The sequence below is a fragment of the Micrasema longulum genome, unplaced genomic scaffold, assembly GCF_059751315.1.
Source record: "Micrasema longulum isolate JH-2025_06_02 unplaced genomic scaffold, ASM5975131v1 h1tg000299l, whole genome shotgun sequence".
NCBI classification, from domain to species: Eukaryota; Metazoa; Arthropoda; class Insecta; order Trichoptera; family Brachycentridae; genus Micrasema; species Micrasema longulum.
The window spans coordinates 209,976-236,392 of NW_028277503.1; the positions used below are offsets into that span (position 1 = coordinate 209,976).

General features: G+C 35.8%; 2 protein-coding genes across 2 annotated transcripts in view; one reads left to right on the top strand and one right to left on the bottom strand.

Annotated features, from left to right (window-relative positions):
- Window positions 1-19,822, top strand: part of IntS1 (integrator complex subunit 1) — a 39,456-nt gene extending 19,634 nt beyond the window's left edge. The window contains exons 18-32 of the mRNA XM_088224576.1: window positions 624-810; window positions 1,661-1,822; window positions 3,952-4,096; window positions 5,125-5,359; window positions 6,368-6,534; window positions 6,996-7,201; window positions 7,910-8,333; window positions 9,285-9,553; window positions 11,615-11,736; window positions 12,215-12,347; window positions 13,223-13,523; window positions 14,033-14,120; window positions 14,961-15,341; window positions 17,378-17,583; window positions 19,553-19,822. Coding sequence (XP_088080702.1) covers window positions 624-810; window positions 1,661-1,822; window positions 3,952-4,096; window positions 5,125-5,359; window positions 6,368-6,534; window positions 6,996-7,201; window positions 7,910-8,333; window positions 9,285-9,553; window positions 11,615-11,736; window positions 12,215-12,347; window positions 13,223-13,523; window positions 14,033-14,120; window positions 14,961-15,341; window positions 17,378-17,583; window positions 19,553-19,764 — 3,238 coding nt within the window. The 3' untranslated portion in view covers window positions 19,765-19,822. The remainder of the gene's footprint in view (window positions 1-623; window positions 811-1,660; window positions 1,823-3,951; window positions 4,097-5,124; window positions 5,360-6,367; window positions 6,535-6,995; window positions 7,202-7,909; window positions 8,334-9,284; window positions 9,554-11,614; window positions 11,737-12,214; window positions 12,348-13,222; window positions 13,524-14,032; window positions 14,121-14,960; window positions 15,342-17,377; window positions 17,584-19,552) is intronic.
- On the bottom strand, window positions 19,807-26,278 carry viaf (viral IAP-associated factor). The gene is made up of 5 exons (XM_088224577.1): window positions 26,131-26,278; window positions 24,503-24,635; window positions 23,264-23,492; window positions 21,913-22,121; window positions 19,807-20,051 (listed from the first exon to the last, which is right to left on the bottom strand). The coding sequence occupies exons 1-5, from the start codon at window positions 26,134-26,136 to the stop codon at window positions 19,936-19,938; spliced, it is 693 nt and encodes a 230-aa protein (XP_088080703.1). The 5' UTR covers window positions 26,137-26,278; the 3' UTR covers window positions 19,807-19,935.
- Window positions 26,279-26,417: the final 139 nt, after the last annotated feature.

Genomic DNA, 26,417 nt, shown 5'->3' on the forward strand with positions numbered 1-26,417 from the left:
TGAAGAATGTTTACAGCTATTACATAACAATGAGTAGAAATGTGTTGACAATACTTATTTAAATTCTCTGTTAATTCAATAAATAATGTATGTATCAGACACCATTTTTACACTTTATTTATATTTTTAGAACTTTTACCATCATTACAAATTTTACAATAATTTTTATGTATTAAATATTTGAATTTAGAAAGTCCAGTGCTCTCCACTCCTAATATGTATATGTATTTTGACAAATTAGAATCATTCTATTTTGTTTAAAAAATTTCTAAGCAATTTTAATTTTTGGACAAATGAGTCATTTGATAAATTTTCCTGCGCAATTTGGAGCGATTTATTTACGTAATTTATAATATTTTTATATTTATTGATTCAGTACTATTTTTGAGTCAAATCAGGTAGACGGATCAAATCTTAAAAGGCTGATGGTCTTTGCAGTGAAATAGGACTAAATATCGTGTTTTATAGAATCTCCAAGCAAGAGGATAAAGCGCGAAGACGATGGTGGGTTCACTAAGCATCAGATTCCACTGTGATCTACAGCATAAAAAAATGCACACTTTTTTACGTTACAATTTCTCCATACATTACTTACATACTAATTTAACTTTGCGGTCTTTTAGAGAATGGCTGTCCATTATAACCCAGAATCACCACTGGGGCGTGGTGTGTGAGGAAGTCATCTCGGCTCTGCGGGGGGCGTGCCTAGTGGAGACGGAGCCTGCGCACCTGCACTGCTACATGCTGTTCCTGGGGCAACACGCGCAGCTCGCCTGCACTACCACCGCTCAGCTGCAGGACATCGTGCTGGTATTCATTTATTTATTAGGAACTTATTACTTTTATTTGTTATAGACAGGTTGCTTTTACTGGTTCGTGCTATATCTCGTATATTGCTTTTTGCTTGCATTCTTCTTCTTTCAAAATAGCATCAAAACGGTTTTTCAACTAGCTGGCCGAAATGGAATAGACAACTAGGCTCGGCAATTTATTTCAGTCTGAAACCGCCCTGCTGGAAAGTTCGAGAGTTCTTGAATAAGTTCTCATTGCAATTTATTATATAAATAAAACACGAGTGATACTTTAATCCACAAATTTGGAATATCCAGTGACCGGTATCATCGCTTTCGCGACATCTTCGAGACTGGTATCTTTATTAAAGAGTTAAATGTATTTATACAAAACAGAGGTAAGGATAGATAATTCAAAGTTATATGTAAGTAGAATTAAATAAAGTTATTTTTATCTTAAGGATCATTATCAAAAATTTTCTTTGGGTTAACTAATGAGTTGATATAATGCTATTTTAATGAGTTTAAGTATTTCATTTTATTTTTAGCGTCCCATCCTTCGTGAGTGTGGTTTTGTAAATAATGATTTCAGTCAGTTCTCATTGCGTTTTTGTGAAAATTAATGTATTATTAAAAAAAATACTTAAGAACATGTCATTGAAAGTATTGTCCATCGCTTTATTACTACTTTCTCCCTCCTTTCGGGCAGCATAGGAATACCATCTCGAAAGAACGATTTATCTTTTGAGGATATCCACGAATCGAGCTATTTTTTGGCATCTTATGCCAAAAAATGATGTGATTACGAATGTGGAATGATTATGAATGTGATTATTTTATACACAAATGTGTTTTTATTTTCATTTTAGGATCTCAGTCAGCTGATAGTAGATCGAATGTCTATAATGGCTGCTATTTTACCACCAATGTCCCTTTCTAATGACGTCACACCGAATGAAGACAACTCCGATATTCCACATCACCAGTGTCTCTACTCGCTCAACACCATCTTCCATCGGTATTTACTGAAAGTAAGATTTTTTCAAACGATAAAGTGAATTTTACGAAAAGATTTTAATGTTCAACACAATCACAGTGGAAACTGTCTTTAGTCAGTCTGAAAATCGACCCCCACACGCGGCAACTGTCTTTAGACATTTTTGACTTTACAGGCTGAAACTTTGATAAGTGCACAATAGATGGCCAAAAGGTTTTTATTGGAATATTCCCTGAACCTTTGTTAATAAGTGACATCTCTGAATAATTCCAAGTACAGTAAAACTCCAACTATCCGGATTAATGAGTGCCAGATTATATTCTTTTGAAATAATACAGCGAATTGGAATCACATTAAAAACTTACTTAAACATTGGCATCAAAGTTAAGTGCACAATTAAATTCAAATCAATTTCTCCTTTTTTTTATTTCCTGATCACAATCTGGATATTTTGCATTCGGATGACTGGAGTTCTACTGTATTACATTTGTTTATGCATTACGAAAGATTTCCATCTTAGAAATGCGGAGTTCCGAGACAAGTGGAGGATTGCAGTCTCAAGAATACACATGCCCGAAACCGTTTTAGAGTTACTTGACATTCCACCCTGATGCTGCAAAAGCAATTGAAAATTAACACAGCTTTCGGTCGAAGAGAATTGGTCTACTTCTTCATTAAAGTGCACCACCTACTTCCACTGTCCATAAGGACAATTAGTAAATACTGTCACTATAAAATCGCCATTACGAAATTGATAATGGAGGTAACATGCGCGCAAATTGATGAGTAGATCAGGCCAAATTGGTAGAAAAATGATTTTATTTTTGAGTTTTATGTGTTTTTATTATGTTTAAAATTATATAGAATGTCTCCCTTGGACACCCGAGTGAGAGAACATTATCTTAAGCCTTTCTACGTGTTGAAAATTTACATATGTTATTTATTATTTGAATCACTTTTTTTTTGTATTTTATTTATTAGTTAAAATAACTATGAATATATAATCTATGCGACATCCCATCGGTGATAGGTAATAAAGAACTCACACGAGAGGTAGTATTATACATGATCAATATAGTGCAGGCTATTGGTAAAATAAACCAAAGTAGGGAAGAAAATGCCGAACACTCCTCTAGTGGAACGGAAGGCCTGTTGACTACTGCCAACAGGCCGGCTTCTCCTGAAGAGTTTTGAGTGGTTTCCTCTCCACATAAGCAAATGCTGAGAAGTTCCTGATTGGCCCACATTAGTATATCCCTCCTGATCCCAACAGTTTAGATAAATTTAAAGAAATTTAATTGCAGAAAAATCCACTTTTGAAATATAAACCTTGTATATTATAAGCAAGGTAAATAATAAAGCAACTCCCATATAAAAAAAAAATATATAAAAAAACTATGAATATGTAGACTCTGTACTTGATGAATACTTAAGCTACGAACCTTTTTGGTAGTAAATTACTCACATATGCTGTGAGCACCACGCGGTAGTGCTGTCATAGGCACTCGCAGACGTATGTGAGCACCGCGGTGAATCGGGTTGTGGTCCTGTGGTTAGTGTTTCGGACTCACGGACCGAAGGTCCGTGGTTCGAATCCCACTCTACCCCAACTCGATTCCATTTTCTAATAGTGAGTTATTTACAACTCGTTGAAAATGGCCCTCAAAATTAAATATTTGGGTAAATCATAAGAACGCAAATATTTCTTTTTTTTAAAAAAAAAAAAAAAAAAATGAGTTAATGTAAAAAAAGTAATACATCAATTGTACAAGAACAAATAAATAATAAAGACCGTGGGTCTTCCTATGTGTTTCACTCATACAAATAAGCAATGTCAATAAACGAGGTACTCTTTTAAAAAAATATATTTCGTATATTGCGATTTTAATTGAATTTGACTGTACTACTTCACTGTGGGTTTGGCAAATCATTTGGAGGGCCTTTGTTAAATATAGTAATTTTTCCATCATATTGCAAACACAAATGGTAGCAAAAATTGTGTTTACTTGTATCACAATAACCATAGTAGTTTTATAATATTAATGACGTCAGATTAGATTATTATTATCATTATTTTTACATTTCTTTACTCTGACGCCCGTCATGTAAGTGGTGGACAAGTAATATGTATGATTTTTTCAAATAAATTATCTTTCTTTATAGATTCGAGAGCCACAGAGGGAGGCGTACGACTGGTGCTCCAGCCAAGATCAGGTTCTGCTGCAGTGGCCCTCCGGAGAGGGTTGTACCATGCACATCCTAGTTGTCCACGCTATTGTCATTTTGCTGACTTTTGGGCCCAGCAAAGGTAACTTTATTGTTTATTTGTTCGTGATGCTTGCGTTAAGAGGGGGAACTCATTTTATAATTTTTTCAATAAGCTCCTTAATTTCTAATTGTATCATAATTTATTGATGTAAAGATCCTTCATATTTCTTTATTCTTTATTGTCGCAATTTAGTGAAATGTCAAAATTAGACACTTAAACAAAATGGTCAATTACTCTGAACTTACTTTGAATTAAGTTTGAGATAACAATTTGCACATTTTTTATTTACCTTGATTTTATTCACCATTTTGGGCAAACGAGGCGGCGCGCGGCTCGACATCTTTTGACTGATCGAACGAGTTTCGAAAAATTTTCAACATCAAACCGGGGTTATGAAAAACATTAAAAACGTTATTTGGGGGAATATTTGAATGAGAATGTACGGAAAAAAATGGTCCTTAAGCATTTCGGCGTAAAAAGCGGGAAAACGTAAAATTGAGGAACGTAAAAATAAGGTCCACTCATCAATCCGTGCGCATCCCACCTCCATTATCCAATTCTTAATGGTGAATTTCTTACGAATTATATTAGGTGTTCACATAAATTGTGTCTATTTTTTCCCAAATTTTAAAATGAACATCAAAAGTTTTAAAAATGGTAAAAGTTATACGTCATTCGAAAGAAAATTTTCTGCTTTAAAAAATATTGTGTTTGCTTTTACTTACATATATTATTTTATTTTAATTACTAGCCTTTCAAATGAAATTTAAAGTAGACAAAAGTGAGAATTTTCAATACCTCGTTTGCGTTCAATCGAGGGAATAAAGCTGCTTGCGATATTTGCGCAGTGTACGATGAAGATACTATGAATTCTTGACTAATTCATTCTATTTTTTTTTGTCTTTTTGTTCTCTTTATTTGGGAAAAAATTAACACAACTTATAAATGTTAATTTGAATTTTTCTTTGAGGGGGATTTTTCCTTCAATTATTTGAGTTGGTTGTTTCATAAAAAAATAAATACCAAAATACCTACAAATGAAAATTTTTTTTTTGTTCAATCTTTAGTTGACAAGAATAGTGAAATTTTCAACTGGTTCCTGTCAATATGGTTCGGCCCTAACTCACCCAAAGCATTCCTGATGGACACATCGGAGGAGGCTCTCCTGTTTCCCGACTGGTTGAAGCTTAAGATGGTCCGCTCACACCAGCCGGCCCTCATCAATGCCAGCCTGAAGGATCTGGATGCCCAGCAACTGGTGCTCTTCATCCAGAGCTTCGGAATACCGATTGATTCTATGAGGTAATCTTTCACATTTTCCATTTCTCCCATACTGCATACACCGAGTGCGTCATTACAAAAAGGCAAGGTGATCAGTCTTACGCTTCAGGTGCCAGTCTTAGGACAGTGAAATATTGGAGTGTCAAACCACTTTTCGAACCAAATATTTATTATTAACATATTACAACAGAGATGAAGAACGTTTTAGAGAAGGAGGTAATATAGAAATCTAGGCATCTACAGGGCTTATAACCTGTCATTGTCTGGTTTAAGTAGCCACTTTACACGCTGTGTAACATTCACCATTTTGCCTATATTTGAACATCTATATTACTTCAATTCTGCCATCTGTAAGAGCTGAAACTTTTGATGCTTGTGAGATTTGTCTGATTGAATTATTTCACCTACATCTACTCCTCTCTTCATAGTATTGTGTAAATTTTTAGTGTATATTTGTTTCAAATTTTGTAAGAATCGATATTAATATGCGTAGAATATGTCCATATACTTCTTATTTTCTCAAACTGAACGGTTTGGGTAGGTAGAAAAAAATCGGCTTAAAGCAATATGCTCACCCATAAGGGCATATAAATGTATATAAAGTGTTCAATAAATAAATACGTCTCATCTACTGTATTCGATTTGAGAATATACGCAGTATTGATTTGCTTTCTTAGTATGGAGGATTGATTCGCAGTACTGAATTTAATCGAATGCAAGCAGTCTGTTGGTCAATTTCAAAATTCAAATATACCAATCAATGCGACTCGTCCCATTCAATTGAAAACCATATTTAGATTTTTTCGGCTCATACGCGGTGTTGAACTTACATAGACGATATCTTAAATTTTATAAAACACGCAACTTCACTTCCCACATGCGAATTAACTAAAATACATGATAAGTTCTGCCTTTGATTTAGTCACAAAAAGACTATCACTGCAAAACTATGAGCTAACAGAATAAATAAAACTCATAAGTCGAGGTATTACTGTATTGGATTGTGTGACTGACTTAGCAATTTTGCAGTGCGTTGCTGAGTGCTCTGGATGCATGTTCCCTGGAGACGGTCGGGACTCTGGTTGTGGAAAGAGGTTATATGGCGCAGCTAATCGGGGTCCAGTGGAGAAGGGGGGCCCGCGGAGGACATACTTTCTACTCCTCGCTGGGACTGCAGGAACCAGTTTACCCTGAAGGTTTTATTGTGTCTTTTATAATTTAGTTTTTTGTTTGAGGTATAATTCCAAATTCCAAAACAAATTTGTCTCAGCAGACAAACATCTAACATTTGTAATTTAAGAATTAGGCACTGCAGTACAAATGCTGCTGTGAAAACCCTAAACAGCCCTAAGTTCTATTTTGTCAATTTTGAGTTACCTGTTGATTGTGAACAGCACATAACGTTCTATATGGTATGAAACCGGTTGAAAAATTATTAAAAAATCGTGCACACATCGACAACATTCAATTTTATGTGATCATTAAAATAGTACTTTTTTCATTACCTCTGAACTAGTAATTTAGAGATGTCCGACTGATGACTGGACGATTGACGTGTAAGAATGTTTTTTTATGTGTATAAAGTGTATAATACCATGAGATTTTAAAATCCATAAATAGTCGAAATATTGTTAAAAATAAAAATATATTTTTCCAGAGCCATCCATGATGGATGACCCCCTCCCAGTGCTGCCCGTGTTTGGTACCTACTCGGCCGAGCAGTGGAAGGAGCAGACTGACGGCCCCCCGCCGGAAAGTAAAGAGATCCAGCTAGAGCAAGTGGGACCCTTGTTCGCTAGTGCCTTCCTGGGGACCAACACCTACCAGGGGAACATCAATACTGGATTCACGGCGCTGCAAAAGGTCAACTATTTTCCTATAAAATATGTGAAATCCTGTAATACGTCTGGAAGTCTAGTCTATACTCGGTCAAAACTAAACACTGACTATTCGATTCCTGTCTAATGCCAGTAAATCCTGGTATTATACCAAAACTCAAAACACTACATTTCCGAGTCATTTATCAAACTTAGTTTTTCGACTAAGTCACAAGAAAACAAATGGAAAATAAATTTAACCCAAAATAACTATTTTTTCAAAAGATAAATTATGCGCAAAAGATATTATTGATAAAAAAATACAATGTTTTTTTAGTAACATAATTATTATCTCGCCTATCAGGTATCCTCAATGTTGGCAATCATCCTGGCATAGGTGTCTCTGTCCTGTGCTAGGCGGAAAATCTGTTCCGCAGCCCTGAACCTAATCCAGTCTCGATAATAATAAAATAAATAAATTATATGCCTCAGATATTAAACTTTTATGGTTGTTAAGAGTTTTCTGTTTGATCTAGCTCAACTTAAGACTTCTGAGTTTGTTGTCAGGTCTGTCCGAGATGTCTTAAGCATTCTGTAATGTAACCACATCTCAAAATCTTCCAGCCCATTCATAATGTTCACCTTCAAAGTCTAAGGCCCACAGCCATACAACAATACAGACTATACATAACACTTCACATTGAAATATCTGTCAAATAGAAGTTTGTATTAACATTTAATCTTGTTTTTTTAGATTGTCTCCAGCGAAACAAAATGCACAAGAAATAAAAACTTCCAAGTAACCGATTGCCCTTTCATCCAATGCGTTGTCATTTACTTGGGGCTTATTCTAGAGAGTCCTAAGTGCTACCAGTTTGTCAGCGGTTTCCTCAAAGAAATTCGCTACTCCTGTCCGCTCGTAAGGCTGCTTCTACACTGTCGCGACACCCCGTTTGATGAGCCCCTTACCAAAGTGGCGGATACATTGCTCCAGCACTACCAGACGTCCAAGAGCCCTCTGGTGTCCCTTTTGAAGGCCTTTTCGGAGGGAGTGAAGAAGGGACCTAATGGGGAGAATATTGTAGTGAAAACTGATATTGAAAAGACCATATCTGATCAGTTGGAAGTTTTTAATAATATTCCTGGCAAGAAAATGACCAAAGACTTCTTAGTAAAAAGTAAGAGAATTTTACTTTTGTTAATTTTTATAATGAGGAACTTCAGCCGTACGGGAAATTGGATAGAAAAAATGTTTTCTTGAGCGCGGTAAAAATTAGGGCATTAAATTGTAGGCAAAGTTTCTTGAAAATGTACAAAAAAAGAATAAAAATTATTTTAATAAAATCATACTACTTTGAACAATGTCACTAGTTCCTATTAATGATAAGAGAGTTTTGGAAAATTTCCGGTTTACTTACTGTCAACGGACCTCACCAATCTGCAGAACTGACAATCAGAGAAGAAGCGGAAGAGAACTTGAGATGTCACACGCGGAGTAATTTCAGAAATCAAAAACTTTTAAAAAATCATGGCGCTGATAATACGATACATATAATATATATATATTTTTTTTTTAATTTGGCTTAGTTTAATAATCTATTAACAAATAAATAAAAAACTACTGAACTCACTCATTTTCATATTTCAAACTGTACTTATTTGTTTGATTAATCTTCATCATTTCCTTATCTCCACCCAGTGGTGCCAAAGGTACTGCATTGGTACTCCAACTGCAACTCATCTCGATCATTTGTTACATAAAGGTAAGGTAATCAGCCTTATGCTTCAGGTGCCAGGAATGACATTTACAGCGTACTTTTAAAACCAATATTTCATGTCCACCCTGCTAGGAATCGAACCTAGGAACTCAAGCGTGATAGGCAAACGCCCCAACCGCTACACTACGAGGCGAATTTATCTGAACTCATTTATACATTTAGTTAGTATTTAAAATCAAACTACGATGTTGATATGAATCTACTAATCATTATTTTTTTTAAGTTAAAAACAAAAAATCGAATGGCTATTTTTTATTTGTTGTAGACTAACAAACTAAGCCAAAATATGTATCGTTGATTTTTTATATCTAATTTCTTGTAAATTATTGAATCATCTCTGAATCTTTCTAGCTCTGGAGTCGTGCCCGATCAACATGCTGGAGCAAGTGGGCCGCCACCTGATGGAGATCCACGACACCAAGGTGCTCATGGAGGCCATGGTCAGCATCCTGGAGAGGCAGCAGGACGGAAGCGTGACGCGGGTGAAGTTGGAGGAGGGGCAGGGGCAGGGAGAGGGCCAGCAGCTCACGCTGGCCACGGGGGGGGACGCAGCCGGCCTCATCATCGACTGGATGGCCAACTTGCAGCCAGAGTTACTCGGCGACAATCCCAATACTCAGGTAAAAGAAAACATTTATCGGGTTAGGTTAGGCCAGTAGTCAGCGAACTTATCAGTCAAAAAAGCCAAAGATCAGCAGTACAGCAATTAATGTTTCTAATACCCAAATTAATTTTATTTTAAAAATGTTTTCTCTTGAAAGTCAACGTACCTTATTAAGCAGCAGAGGATCTTTATATTCACATTTCAACTAAAAAGCCTTTGAATTGGCGATTCTTTTAATTGTAGTAGATAATGAAAAATTTCAATTTTGTTTAGTTTAAAAAATATATATTTTAAAAAAACAGTCAACTTCCTCATTCTTGTGGAGACTTAAGGTGACCATGCTCCTTCGGAAACAACATGCAGAGATTGGTTTCGACGCTTAAAAAATAATGATTTTGATATTGAAGATAAAGCGCACCGAAAAAGTTTGAAGACAAAAAATTGGAAGCATTACTTGACAAAGATCCATGTCAGAGGCAAAATAAACTTGCAGAATCATTAGGAGTTGATCACACAACAGTTGCCAAACATTTAAAATCATTAGGAATAACTCAAAAGCAAGAAAATTGGGTTCCGTATGAATTGAAGCCATGAGACATCAAACGGCGTTTTTTCACGTCTGAACAGCTTCTCCGGTGGCAGAAAAGAAAATTTTTTTTGCATTGTATTGTAACTGGTGATGAAAAGTGGATACACTATGATAATCCGAAGCATAGAAAATCATAGGGTAAGCCTGGCCATGCATCAACATCGAAGGCAAAACCTTTGGTGGGATCAGCTGGGTGTAGTCCATTATGAGCTCCTCTCGGGAGATAGCTATCGACTACAATTGATGCGTTTGAGCCGAGCATTTAAAGAAAAATGACCACAATACGAGGAGAGACATGACAAAGTAATTTTTCAGCATGACAACGCTCGGCCACATGTTGCAAGGCCAGTCAAACTATACTTGAAAACGCTCAAATGGGAAGTCTTACCCCATTCGTCGTATTCACCGGACATTACTCCTTATAATAAAATAAAATATTTTAATCGACTACCCAGTAATACAAACAGTTTAGGAATAAAATCATATTCCATATTTGCCTGTTGGGATTTGTTTTGAAATAATTTTAGTGTTAACTGAACAACTATGGGTGGCTTCAGCCAGACGACAGAATTTGATCCAGGATACGGCCCTACCCAATGTAGGGAGTACCGCTTTACCCACCGTTAAACTACTGGGAGTTTTACTCAATTCTGACCTATCTCTTGACGCTCAAATTAGTAGAACGATAAGTTCATGCTTCTACCAGCTGAGACAAATTAAATGCATATGCAAAAATTTGCCGGTTGATGCCGCCCGTCAATTAATAAATGCGTTTGTAGTGTCTAGAGTCGATTATTGTAATGGTATCTATGCAGGTCTACCAATGAACAAAATGACTCGCCTACAATCTGTATTGAATGCCGCAGCGAGACTTATTTTCGGAATCTCTAAGTTCAGTCATATCACTCCACTACTTCGGGAACTACACTGGCTACGTTTTCCACAGAGGGTCGAATACAAACTCTGTTGGCTAATGTATAAGTCACTGCACAACTCGGCTCCAGAATATCTAAGGGAACTATGCATTCCAGATGAACTAGCTGACAGGCGTCTCACGCTTAGATCAGCTACGTCTACGGCGAGAGGAAAAGTTATTATACCTCTACGCAAACAGCGCACTAAATTTGGTGAACGCGCATTTGCCGTCGCAGGCCCTATGGCATGGAATGCTCTCCCAGCAGAGGTGCGAGGCTGTGAAGGTGATGTGATGTTTCGGAAAAAACTTAAAACCCACTTGTTCTCTAAATCATTTGAATAAATCCGTAGCATGTGACAACAGAATAAATTATTATAAAAATAACAAATTTAAAAGCTTCAATTAAATGAACTTAATAATAGAATCACCATGTAAAGCGCCCTTGAGGTATTTTATTGCGAAAATGGCGCTATATAAGTTATCCATAATAATAATAATAATAACATTAAAATATTGGAAGCAGGTGCTGAATTGTTGTTAATTATTAACTGTTACTTTATCTTTAATTTCAGATGAAACTTATGTTCAGATCCGGGGGAGCACAGTGGCAGGAGTTGCTGGTGGCTCTACTGGCGCACAGAGCTTCTTGGAGAACCCTCCATGGATGTCTGACCGCTCTCTTGACTCCCAATAGGTAACAAACACTTAAATATTAACCTCTCCACCAATTTCTCTCTCTCTCCAACCCAAGGATCAGTTTGGGTAACAAACATTAACCTGAGAGGTATATCCGGAAAACACGTCCCGTTTGACAGGTTAAAGAAAACAAGTACATATTTAGGAAAAGAAAATATCATGAAAAAATCTTTAGACCTTTAACTGTTTTTCTGTATAAACTTCCACCATTTTATAGGCGCTCGTCATAGTGCGGCAAAGCTTCTGAGTTCCTATTTCATAAAAGGGCTCCCTGCTGTTTGGTATGCATGAAGGAAACGAATTACAGACCTTATCTCACAAGCAACGGGATTTTAAATTTTCTTTGGCATTTCAAACAATGACCACGAAGTGTACACAACAGTCAGCTAACTCATAATGGCGTCATCTCCTTCGCAATAGATCAAATACCTTGTATTGTCTTTATTATTTTTTTAATAATATTATTTTAATTTCAGTGATTGGGAAGCAACAACGGTGCTAGAGTTGATCTCAGCCTTGACAAAGAGTCCCAGAATATGGCAAGGGCGAGATAAAACCACTCCTAAACATCATACTCCTGAAGATATTCTTCGCTTGACCCATGAACAGGTTTGTTGATGCCTACCAAATTCTTCTCACTAATAAAACAACATGTTTAGCATATAAAATGATAAAGACACGGTAGGAAAGTTATTTGTAACACTTAGCGAAATTTCTCTTTTGTGGCCCCAAGAGTGTTCAATGTCCTCGATGAACATATTAAGTTCTCCAAAACGAAAGCCATTTTCAAGAGAAATGTTCAAGTTTGGATTCTGTCTAAGGGAAGAGACCATTGCGGGAGATTGCTGCGAGATATTACTTAGATTTATTTATTATTAATCGTATTGTCCAGATGGGATTAAAATAGATGTTTATGTTATAATTTTTATTTTTGGGTTCTTAAATAATGTCCATGCTTCCACTTTCCATTATGTTGTATTCCAATTCAACAGAGGGCTTTTGGTCTCATAGAGTTTGGGATATGTTATTATTTTTTTATAATAGGTTTGTGTAAATAAATAAATAAAATATCCAAATTAGGAAAGAAAGAAAATAATTCATCAATTGTTTTTCAAGGGCATTTCACATAGGTATAGGTAAGCCTGAGACAAGCATCAGTGACAAAATCAAGAAAGTAGAGGTGAATTGTTTTGGACAGCGAAGAAATAGCTAAAAGGATTTACAATAAAATGTTGATGAATGCAAAAAGACCGAGAAAGACATAGCATGATCAAATTCAACAAATACTTGAAGATGAACATGTCAGAAGTCAGAAAAATGGTTGTACATGCGTGAGAAGATGATTAAATGTAGAGGAAACGAGGTCCGTATGCAAAGATAGACAAAATTAGCGTTATATCCTCTCTGCCTTCCCTCCACGGGGAATCGGCGTGATCATTTGTTTGTTTCTTTAAAATTATTATAATTCTTTGAATTTGTTACAGATTGGTGTTTTAATATCATACATCCTCGAAGAAGCTTCACAATGCTCCAATCGTGAGCAGGCCTGCCTGAGGATGGAGTCCCGGCTGCCTCTACTCCTAGAGAGCCTCCAGGATGACCACTCCATCATGAGCGCCATCATCAGCCTGGAGAACAAGCTCCATAATCCGGATCCTATCTTGCAATCCTTCATTCTTCTTCTCTACATGAGAGTTCCTAAGATACTGCATCTGCTAAACACCAAAGGTCGCCTGCCCTTGAACGATATTGTCATGTCTGAGGCCGATGAATTGGATGCTGTCGGTAAGTCAATTTATGTATTTTAATTACATCACGTGCCATCCGGAAACCTGAAACGAACTCGATGATCTCCATGGTCGGTGTCGTGGTGCAGTGCATTTATTGATTTAATAAGGTGTTTTTACACTAGAATATTTTATAGTTTCTGGACTGGCATCCGAAGCGTAAGACTGATCATCTTACCGTCATGTTACAAAAATGAAGTTACTCTGCGATTGGTGTACCAATGCACCATTCGGTGCGGAAAGGGAGTGATGATGATGAAAGCAAACAATATCTTGTAGACCAGAAAATTAGCTTTCGAACGACGTATAATTTGTTACCATTTTTTTATTTTTGTTGCTCATTTTAAATTTGGAAAAAAAGGATGCATTTTAATATTATTATATTAACACCTAATGTTTTTATCAGAGTTTCAGGTTTACTAGGTTTACTATTTATTTGTTTACAATTTTTGTATGTATTTTTATACTGTTTATATGAATATAATTTTACTCTATTTTGTTTTGCAGAAACATCAACCAGTATAGTGGACAAAATATCACACTGTATGTTTACTGCTCTTGCCGCTACACCCCATTCCAAGGAATGGATCAAAAAGTTTGTATCCACTGTTGTTTGTATATATATACGACGAAGAGAGGGGGCTTGATAGAAACTTATAAGATACTCAATAATTACTATGACTGCCCCCTGCACGAGATGTATCAATTAAATCCTAACACAAATTTAAGGGGTCATAACTGGAGACTCTATCGTCCTCAATCCAAGAAAAACTTTCTTTCCAGCAGGGTAGTTTCAAACTAGAATAAATTGCCAAGCCTAGCGTGGAAAAACAAAAAGCTATTTGTATAAAAATTGGAGAAAATGTGCAAAAAAATGTCCCATTCACAACTTTCACGCATCCAGCATGATTCAAAAACTTCATTTTTCAGGTCATAAGTTATATAAACTACAAATAACCACCCAGGTATAATTAAATGGAGATGATGCTTCATAGAACGATAGTTTGAAATGATGTTCTAAATAATAAGCATTGTCACGTCAACATTGCCGTGCAAAACGCGCAGTAGAGTAAAAAATACTAATTGTCTACAACAGTATACTGTGAATTCAAAGCTGTATGTCACGCCTTTTTATGCTGCTTCACATTTACTAACTACAAATTAAGTTCCGAAACTTACATTGAATGGAACATAAGATGGGGGCTTAGTGCTGCATCTAGTATATACATATATATCAATGCACAGTTTCCCTAGGCACGGGACACCCCGAAACATTATTCTGTATAAAAAAAAGAATACAAACAATGTAAAAGTATAAACAAATAAATGCAAATACCTTCTTTAAATTTTAGCGTAAAAGACTCTTTGACAGGTCGCTCAAGAGTTCCAAAAAATAAACTTGCCTCGGTTAAAAGACCTTAATTGATTTTTGCAGAATCCCCGGTTTGGAAGCGAGCTGCAGATCGCTGTGCAGACAGCATCCTCGCCTAGCCCTGCGCCAGCTAGGGCTCCTTGGGACGCTCCTCAAGGGGCGCTGCCACCTCGAGTGGGGCCCCTTCCGCAACGGGGGTCACGCCGCCTACTTCACACAGACCCTGGCCATCCTGGAGATGCTGCAGCCTTCGCTCTTCTCCGCCACCTATCGGAAGAGGCTGCACATGGTGCTGGACAGCTACTTCGCCCTGATCACCAAGCACGGCCACCTGAAGGACCTGGCTCAGCTGATACAGAGATTCGCCACGTTGCTGCAGGGGTATATGGCGTTTGACGCAGCAGGAGCCAATGACTATTTCAGAGATTATCATCATATTTTGAGGTTTGTAATTTTGTAATAAATGTTTCAAACAAAATTTGACATCATTAAAAAAATATTCAAAACAAATTTGATTCTCAAAATATATTCCTTAATAATTGAGAAGGTAAAATATTAATGATTTTGATGAAATTATAAATAAAGCTATCAATAAAACTTCTTGGTTTAGTTTTAATTTTTTATTATTTTGGCCAATGAACGCTTTCGCCTTAGTAGGCATTTTTAAGACTGATAAATTGTTTACAATGTTTACAGCTTTTATACTAATTCTCCTTTACTTTAACCATTAATTTAATATACAACTATGCTCCGTTTTATTTATTTATTTACTACTAAAATAATATAATCAACATAAAATTTATTATCAAAATGAATTACTTCATTCCATAAACAAATGCATTATCTAGGTATGTATCTTAAAACATTTCGTCATTTATCTATAGGTATGTAAACTTAAAAGTATTGATTTTTAAATTTATTTCAACAGAAAGGGAAAACATTTTTGAGAAGGGAATATGGAAGTCTAGGCATTTACAGAGCTTATGACCTGTCATTGGCTGGTTTAAGTGGCCACTTTACACACTGTGTAACATTCACCATTCTGCCCATGTTTGAACATCCACATTTCCTCAACTCAACCTTTATCGCGTGGGTGAGATTCATCCGGCTGAACCAAATCACCTACTAGGCAACGCTTGAAAACAATTTTCCAATTTTTAAACTTCTCCTTTTACCGGGTAGTAATTCAACAATGTTTGATTATGTCCAAATGCTTGCAGACTGGCTGGATTTCCTCCCTAGGGTTCAGCCGGATGAATCTCTGAATGAATAAAGGTTTCAGCTCTTTTACTTCACAAAAGTCAACAGATGGAAGAGTTGAGGAAATGTGGATGTTCAAACATGGGCAGAATGGTGAATGTTACACAGTGTGTAAAGTGGCCACTTGAACCAGCCAATGACAGGTCATAAGCCCTGTAAATGCCCAGACTTCCATATTCCCTTCTCAACAATGTTTTCCGTCTCTGTTGAAATAAATGTAGAAATTACGATGTATTCGTTATCAATAATGATAATAGGGGACGCCCACTTCGTTCGTCGTCGTGCACATAATCGTGACCTTCATGAAACTGTCTCACTTATCTCCTTACCATCGAATCACTTATTTACATATACAAGTAATAGGGCGATTTCTTCCTACCTACCCAAACCGTTCAGTTTGAGAAAATAAGAAGTATATGGACATACCCTAGGTATGAACAAATTTGAAACAAAAATAAACCAGCCAATGACAGGTCATAAGCTCTGTAAATGCCTAGACTTCCATATTCCCTTCTCAAAAATGTTTTCCCTCTCTGTTGAAGTAAATTTAAATATGAACAACTCCCTAGGGAGGAAATCCAGCCGGTCTGCAAGCATTTGGACATAATCAAACATTGTTAAAAGTATTGTGCTAACTTAACCTGTTAAAATGTGTATTTCCCACTCTCTTGTATTTCGCCGTGTGTTTATTTTTTATTTTTTAATATTTTTTTATTTAAATCTTAAAATAGGGCACACATATCATACATATTGTTATGTGTGTTCTAATACTAACATTGCAAATATATTTACTGTTTACCGTTTACTGTTTTTCCCGCCTTATAAAAAATAAATGCTTAGTCCCTATTTCGGTTCAATAACTCCTAGAAATAAACTGTTTAGCAAACCAGTTGTAAATATTTGTGTTTTCTGTCCCCTGTTAAAATGCTTATTTGATCTTCTTACCTCCAAAATATGTTAAAAATAGTATAAAAGCTGTAAACGTTGTAAACAATTCACCAGTCTTGGTTCACTCAATTCAAACTAAACCAAGAAGTTTTATTAATAAATTTATTTATAATTTTATCAAAATCATTAACTATGGAGTTTTATCAAGAAATGTCATCGAAAAACATCAATATTAGATCAAATATTCACCGATTAAATATTGTTTTTGTTGGTTATGATGTTTTGGCAATCGTACCTCGTTATAACGACTCGACAAATGTGATTTTTTTCAGTTCCCATCCTATCCTTTCCTCTGTCGGTGCTGTGGGCGCCTCCAGCACAGTAGGGGACAGTGGGGGAGGACAGGGAGCGCCCGGAGCGGATGGGGGGGAGTGGGGAGAGCGCTCCCGCTCCCCTCACCACGCCCCCGCCCCGACACACCCCTCGCCCATCACCATACTCAACAACGTTATCGCGTCCACTGTCGACACAGACACAGGTGAGTGACTCAACACGTTGATCGCCGACCCATTTATTACAACGGGAATATGGAAGTTTAGCCGTTTACTGGGCTTATGAGACCTGCCATTGGCTACGTAAGTGGCCATTTTACATACTGTGTAAAATTCACCATTTGCCTATATTTATTTATTTATTTGATAAACGCCCAGAGGGCTCAGAGGACAATATAGAGATCTGTTTAAAAAGTATCCGACTGTTATTCATAAAAACAACATATATCGAGATACAATTAAATGACACTAATCCCCTTCAAAGTAGTCCCCTTGAGCTGCTACACACTTCTCCCAGCGGTTCTGCCACTCCCGGAAGCGACGCTGGAAAGACTGTTTTGGTATGGCGCGCAGGTGGTCCGTTGCAATGTTTATGATGTCTTCCCTGGTCTGAAATTTGGTCCCTTTCAAAGGCATTTTCAGCTGGGGAAAAAGCCAGAGGAGCGAGATCAGGAGAGTAAGGAGGTTGACGAACCACAGGTGTGTTATGTTTGGCTAAGAAACTCCGTATCATGTGTGAAGAATGAGCGGGTGCATTATCATGATGAAGTTGCCAACTGCCATTTGCCCACAGGTCTGGCCGTTTGCGTCTCACTGCATCCCGAAGGTGACGCAGAACCTCTCGGTTGTAGTCCTTGGTGACAGTAGTGCCGTGTGGAGCGTACTCATGACGAACCACGCTACTGGAGTCAAAAAAGACGGTTCAGCATGATTTTCACATTGCTGCGGACCTGCCTTGTTTTTTTGGGCCTCGGGGATGTTGAATGCTTCGATTGTGATGACTGGAACTTGGTTTCTGGGTCGTCCCTTGATGCAGTAACGTTGTTCAACTTTTTCTGTCATTTTGTTAAAACTAAAATCCGACGACAATTGCGTACACGTTCTTACTCTTCAAAAGCGTGGCAGCGACTGAGTGGCGCTGTGGTCGTGAAAAAATTGAGCATGCGCACTAGGTATACCTACAAACGGTCATATAAGCTCCGCTTTCAAAGCGATATTTGTTTTGCCAATAAAAATTATGGTCGAATACTTTTTAAACGGACCTCGTACAGTTAAAAATACATATAAAATATTATAGAAAATAACAAAAATAAACTCACAACTATTACACTTAACATGTAATTCATTATAAAAAAAATAGAAAAAGGAAATAAAGTGAAGATGAATGGAGAAACACATTAAATAGGGGAGAGTCAAATTAAATTTGAACGTCAATATTTCTTCAATTCTTCCATCTGCTGATTTTAGTGGAGTTTAAACCTTTTAATCTCTTTTTGCCTATGATGCCATTGGGACGTGGTATTCATTTCACTTGTATTTCCAGATTATGTAAAGGTTTGGACTGTCAATGACATCTACGCATGATACAAAATTAACCTATATATTTTTTTATGATGTGTTATTGACTATTATTTCCTCTTATTAGATGTTGATAAGCAGTATGTGGGTGAGGGGGTAGTCGAAATTTTATTTAAAATTAACTGATATTTTAGGAGGTAAAGTGATTTTTATAAAAGTACTAATGATCTAACTTTTCGCTGATTTTTTTACTGCTGCATTAACCTGTTACATTATAATGAAGTCCGCATAAAGTGTGTTAATTTACATACATATTTTTTTCTATTGAAAATAACTAACTCTGCAGAACACAGCTTTTTCATGAATACTTAGCCAATCAACAGACTTATGAAAGCCGTAATAGATTGCACTACTAATCTTATAAAACTTATTAATCAAGAAGTTAATCACTGCCAATTTTGCATTGTGTGAAAAATTCCAAGCAATTTTTCAACAAAAAACAGTAGTATGTTTTTTTGTTTTACCTATGTGTTCTGGTAAATTGAGATGGATTAACAATAAACATTACAACTGGTTTAAAATATTTTAGACCAATAATCATCGCCGTGCGATCACATTTTTTTGTTTATTGGTTTTATTTATTTTTTCACCACCTAGGTCTCGCTACCCTGATGAGTTGCCTGGATGCCTCCAATCCTGAACTGGCCATCTCTGCCCTTGAGAAACTTCCGGAGCTTGTAGTATGTATGCAGGAGCACGCCACACAAATATTATCCAAAGTCTTCGATCTTGGAATGCGTTCCAAAATAAACACAGAAACGTATATAGCAAAATGTGTACTCACATTAAACGCACACAGAGGATGTTAACACCGTCCGATACCTATTTATACAATAATACAGAAATAAAGCTTTTTTTAAAGTAAAATCTTTCTTTTATTTCAATAAATAATATGTATAAAATTTTTAAAGCGTATGTTTGATAAAATGAATAGTCAATATGTATTGTCTTTGTGCACACAGTAAAAAATAAATAAATTGCTACCAATCCTTGGAATCTTCCAAGTCTGCAAACATTTTATCTTTGATTCCTTTCTTCGGGTCTTTTGTGATGGATGTCTCGATCGCACCAGTTTGTCCCAAAAGGTATTCGAGTTCTAAAAAAAATATTCCATATTTTATAATATGTCAAAATATTACAATATATCGTCGGTGATACTCCAATATCCCCATTACCCTTTTTCTTTTACAAAAATATTTTGCTGAAATAAATTCGCTATAGGGATTAAGAGTCGCTAGTTTTAAATTATTGCTATTTTTACTTTAAATAATGATAGTTTTTCTAATACTCTAGCATTATTTTTGGTTGATTAAAATCGTAACATATTAACAGAATGCTTTTAAAATTCCCTTGCCAAAAAAATCTATTTAACTATCAATAACTATATGGGATATTGTAGTATCACCGATGATATAGAATTTAGTAATCTATTATTTAAATAATATAACTATGTATGTACTTTGTGTAAAATCACTCAAATAAATTTAATATGCCGACCGGTTTAGGAATATGACTGTTTCCTTGTCAGAGCTTAAAAAAAACTAACATGAAATATTTTAAAACTTACCAAATAACAAATAAGACACCTAAAATTCATCATTGCTAATATCTAATATGTCTTTAATGTTTTGTATTACATAGTTTATTTTTAAACCTTGACAAAGTAATATGTTCTGAAACCGGTCGGAATATCAAATTTATTTTGGTGATTTCACACAAACTTTATGTGTAGTTTTGTTATGTAATATTAATTTTAATGTATTTTTTTATTTAAAACATTGCCCCTTAACTAGACAGACATTACATTCCATACCATACATATTATGCACACTTATTATTATAGCAATATTTATTTATTTTATTTTTCCAAGAATTAAAGGTACAAGACCTTTTACATTACATACATACATAAGTATTTACAGTGGAGTATATACAGTAACAACTTTTTCAATGCTTAGAAAGAACATAATTAAAATATTGATTCCACACTAGAATGTTTTACAAGTAATTGTTTATAAGCTGGAAATTAAACAATATGTAAACTTATTTTTCATAATTATTTTCCTTTCCACAACCAATGGTGCATAGGTGGTACTCCAATTGAAGCATATCTTGATCATTTTTGTTATACGGAAGGTAAGGTGGTCAGTCTTACGCTTTAGGCTTTGTCCAGGAACAATGAAATACTATATCAACATATTACAACAGCGATGAAGAACATTTAGGAGAAGGAAATATAGAAGTCTAGGCATCTACAGGGCTTATGACCTGTCAATGGCTGGTTTAAGTGGCCACTTAACACACTGTGTAACATTCACCATTCTGCCCATATTTGAACATCTATATTCCTTCAATTCTTTCATCTGTTCTTCTATATTTCCTTCTCCTAAATGTTCTTCATCTCTGTTGTAATATGTTGATGTAAGCAGCTCCCCAGGGAGTTGAATCCAGTTCTTGTTTACAAAGGTTTGGACAAACTCTATATTTTTAAAACCAATATATCACCACGTCCGCCCTGCAAGAAATTGATCCCAGATCCTAGAGGATGGCAGGCAAATTCCCCAACCACTACAACGCGAGACAGGCTTATCTTCACTCAATTTTATTTTTCAGGATTTTTACCTAAGAGTAGCCATCGCGTCGAAAACTCTGGTTCTGGAAAAAGCTCTAGTTATATTTAACACAGAGAGCCCTTATTCTGTCATTACTTTGATTCGTAAGTTTGTTGGTATCTCATATATCCATCTCCTTATAATGCAATCAAAATCGTATTTCGCTCTCATTTACGCTACGTGCGATACAAACAAAGGGCTTTGGCAATGCACCAAATACAAGAGCCTATTTCTTTTACAAAGTCTTACCTGCGTTGTACATTGTTTAGTTTATAAATATTCATTTCTACATCGAATAAAAGGTATATTTTTAAAAATATATTTTAGTTACAAATTTACACATACCGTTGAGAGAAACATTTGGGCCTCTAAATTCAATGGGGCCGACAATCTGTTTCTTGAGTTCTCCTTCGTAGTACACAAACATACTGGGGAGGTTCTTCTCTGGGAAGTTCGGTATACATGTCTGCGCTATAGACTTCAGGAACTTGGTGTAAGGGAACTTGTTGGATAATTCCACCATGTGCTGATTCAGAAGAGCGCACAAGGGAATCCTGCAATTTGTTAGTAAATAAGTCATTTACCTGACCTGGCCACACTGACACAGCGAAGAGCAAGAAGAAAATTCTTTAAAAAACTCGGCAAAGAAAACTGGTCGGCTTGTTTTATTGCATCATTGACCATTTTAATTTACCGTTTTATGTTTTACTTTTACAATAAATAAAAAATTTAATATTTAACTGTCATGGTAATTTTCATTTTTTTGGCAATTCAACAAAGATCAATATGGACTTTTCAGAGATACAATAGGTGACATTTTGTATACATAACCTTTTTTATTTAGAATTACAAGCTTTTTTATTTGTAAACATTTTTTTAGAGAGATATTAGAAACATTTTCATTCTAAATATTATAAATATTTGCATTCTAAATATTAGAAATATTTGCCAATTACCACATCATATTAAATTTTAAGGCCATTTTCTAAAGCCAAAATGGGACATCATATAATACGTTGTGGTGGAGAAGGGTTCGAACCTCTAATCAATGAGTCTACGAATCTACCACGGGACCACAATCACAACCTAATTAAAATATATAAATTTCTCTAAAATAATCAATTGAATCGGGTTGTGGTTCGAGACACTAGCTCGGACTCACGGATCGAAGGTCCGTGGTTCGAACCCCACTCTACCCCAGCTTGATTTTTTAATAGTGAGTTATTTACAACTCGTTGAAAATGGCCCTCAAGATTATTTGGTTAAATTATAAGAACGATTTCTTTTTCACAAAAAAAAATTGTTGCACTACAATTAAAAATGAGAACAATATTTTGAGCATGTTCAATGAAAAAAAATGAAGGTTTCTGTCATTGACATATCACAACAGAGATGGAGAACAGAGAAGAATTTAGAGAAGGAATTATGGAAGTATAGACATTTACAAGGCACGCCATTTCCACACTGTGCAACATTCACCATTCTGCCAATGTTTAAACATTCACATTCCACACAAACTTCACAAAAGACAGGTGGAAGAGTTGAGGCAATGTGGATGTTTAAACATTGGCAGAATGGTGAACATTACACTGTGCATAAATTGGCCACTTAAACCAGCCAATGACAGGTTCATATTTCCTTCTCTAAAATGTTTTCCCTCTCTGTTGCGATTGTTTCTAAAAATGAGTACACTTACCCTTGTTTGTAAAGATGAATAATAACCCAAATTTCCTTTCCAGCATTGTTGACCTCCTGCACATAATCTTGTCCGGATATTTCCCGTACTGCCCCAAAGCGTGGCTTCCCTGCCAAGAGTTTGATCTCTGCTATCCTCTTCCTCCTATACTCCTCCAGCACGGCTTCATCTTCAGAGTCCTCCAATTCGTCCAACTCGTCTAATTCAAGGGCTGACAATTTTTTATGTTCTAAAATATAAAAATGAATTATGTATGTTATATATGTTGTATAAATATATTTGGTAAAAAGTTTGAACAATTAAATAAATATATCTGTGAGGTTCATAGTCCACAATCGATGACACACACGTGCTAAAATATTTCACCTGAAATAGTGCGATGACCGGAGAAAGCAATGTCATCATTTTCTATACAATCCAATACAACATATAATGCAACTCTAACATCGGGAGCATCGTTCAGCATGCATTCACATCGTCCTTACCATGAAAAAATGAACTACAAAGGAACGTGGCCTATAAAAAGACCACAGGGAGTGGTAACGCCAGTCAGTCAATTCAGTTCAGTCGACCAGTCAGTCCAGTTCAATCAGTCACACAGTTTCAGCATGTAGTTCAAGTGCAGTCTCTTCAACTCTTAATCACCGTAACACTCGCCCAACATAATTCATTTTTTATTTGCCATGTAATAAATAAACATCAAACAGCAACAGGTCTTCTGTTAATCTCTAACTGGGGTAGGAACTCCAAGCCTCAACAACCTAATCCTACATATCAACACATAACAAACAAATCATAAAACCGTTTCCGTGTAGGGGGAGACAAAGAGGAAAGAATGCCATACCACGTCTTGACGTACAGACTACGTACGCACCCTGATTATTCTGACTTTTGACATGTCCAACTTTAAGTATTTGTTGAATTTGGCCATGCCATGTCTTTCTCGTTCTCCTCATCCATCAACATTCGTATTGTAATTTTTTTAGCTGTTTTTTCACTGCGCATTCGCTCTACATGTTCAAACCAACGCACAATTTTATTTGCATTCTAAATGTAAATAATATAAACCTTGATAGACAGAATAAGTTCAGATGTACAGTGAGTTTATTTTGGGTAATTGTGCTGTGTCCTTCGCACTATTTGCTGAAATTTTGAATTCCATTACAGCGTCCATCATCAAGGTTGATGATGACAGATAGGATTTGGATATATTTACAACTTTGTTAAAATGAAACTTACTCGTTTCCTGTTTTTGTTGAATTGTGTCTTCAAGCATAGAGACGATGGACTCTTCGGTAATTGCCTTTTCCTTGGCTGGGATAATACCTTTAGCTCTGAGAACATCATTCCATTCTGTATCTTCATTGGGGTTCTAAAATCAATAGAAAATAAAATTATTTATACAACAACAAGCCATCTCACCGTTTCCCCGTAAGGGTAGGCAGAGAGAATAGAATCCCATATCATTGCCATGATCTTGCTTCCTCTACACTAAATATTGGTTGGATTAGGTCATGATATGACTTTCTCGGTCTTCCTCTATTTCTGCATCCATCAACATTTGCTTCGTAAATCTTTTTAGTTGTCCTTTCGCCGTCCATTCACTCTGCATGTCCAAACCAATGCAGATCTCTCTTGATTTTGTTGATAATGCTTATTTTAGTCTTACATAATGTATGGATCTCGACATTTGTGCATCTATCGTAAATAGTTTTACCACACATTTGCCTGAGAGATCGCATTTCGACAGTATTCAGCCTACTTTAATAACTTTTCCAGGTCCATACTTAGCTCCCATACATCAGGGTCGGCATCAGGACTCCATTGTGAACTGCTAATTTTGCCTCATGCGACAAACATTTATTTGCCAAAGTTGATTCGATTTAGTAAAATAATTTAATTAGTTCACTGTTCCCGACACTCACCCTTCTTTCAATGTATTTCTCACTCATTCCATCCCTAGTAAACATACTTCCCAGATACACAAATTCCTCTACCTATTTCAGTATAACCCCATTCACAGTGATTTCACATATAGTCATACTTTCATTTCTTTCAAAAACCATCACATTCAATCTATCGACATTCATCAGCAAATCGCTTCCCTTGCATACATCATACACTTTTGTTACCAAGAATTGCAAGTCCTCTTTGTTGTTAGCAAGAAGCACGGCATCGTCAGCATACAAAAGACAATAAAATCACCTATTTTAATCACCCATCAAAAGACAAGCATATTCGAAATATGTTCTAGAGCAGCGTTTCCCAACCATTTTGGGCGACAAGTATTTCTGCGGACCAACAGAAAATCTCAAAGCACATGTGGGCAACCCCTGGCCTGCATAAATGTGGACTTTTGATTATTTCGAAATTAATTCATAAACTCGAAAAATCGAAGGTGTGCGTGATTTATTGAAGTTATTGTTTTCATCATATTAGATAAACAATATTATCAGCGAGCTTGAGGTAATTTTTTACAAAAATTTAATGAAAGTAGAGGAAAAGGGGAGAGGGGAATAATTATAGTGATAATGATAAGGGGCAAATAGAAAGAGAGAACACTGTTGTTTTTTTTTCATATGAGAAGCACTCATCCATAGCTGGGCTAAATATAATGTGCACAATGAAAGAAGTAAGACTGGATTATTTTTAGTGTCAAGATTTTCATTTTACCTTAAGGAAATACACGTATATATTTGAAAACACCAGAAAAATTATAGTTTATTAGTCGAATTATTCCTTGGTCGTTAATAATGAAAAATGATCAATAATCAGACCGTTTTAGTCGGATAAACTTAATATTAATATTATGTATAATTAAGCGTAGATATGTTTTAAGAATTTATTTATCAAAATAAATGTATTACCTGCATTTTTAGTTAATTTTAGATGAAGGGACAAGTTAAAATAAACATATAATTTTGTAATACTGTATAAGGCAATAACCTAATTCCATGCCCCGCCGTGCACTTCACAGGAGAATTTGACAGTGACACTCTGGTGCTGCCATACTATAATAATATAAATGTAGCAAGATTTATATTTTTATTAAAAAAAAAAAATATTTGTAAATATTGTGCTATAGGTTGTATCAAATGGTTGAAAATAATATTTCACATAATAAAAAAATATAGTTCAGATTACAAGATTAGTC

Excerpts from the sequence above, each read along its gene's own strand:
- viaf (XM_088224577.1), bottom strand. Across the intron at positions 23,493-24,502 it reads TCAACAAAAACAGGAAACGA|AACATAAAAAATTGTCAGCC; the intron begins GTAAGTTTCATT and ends TTTATATTTTAG. Across the intron at positions 20,052-21,912 it reads CCCAAATGTTTCTCTCAACG|AACTCGAATACCTTTTGGGA; the intron begins GTATGTGTAAAT and ends TATTTTTTTTAG.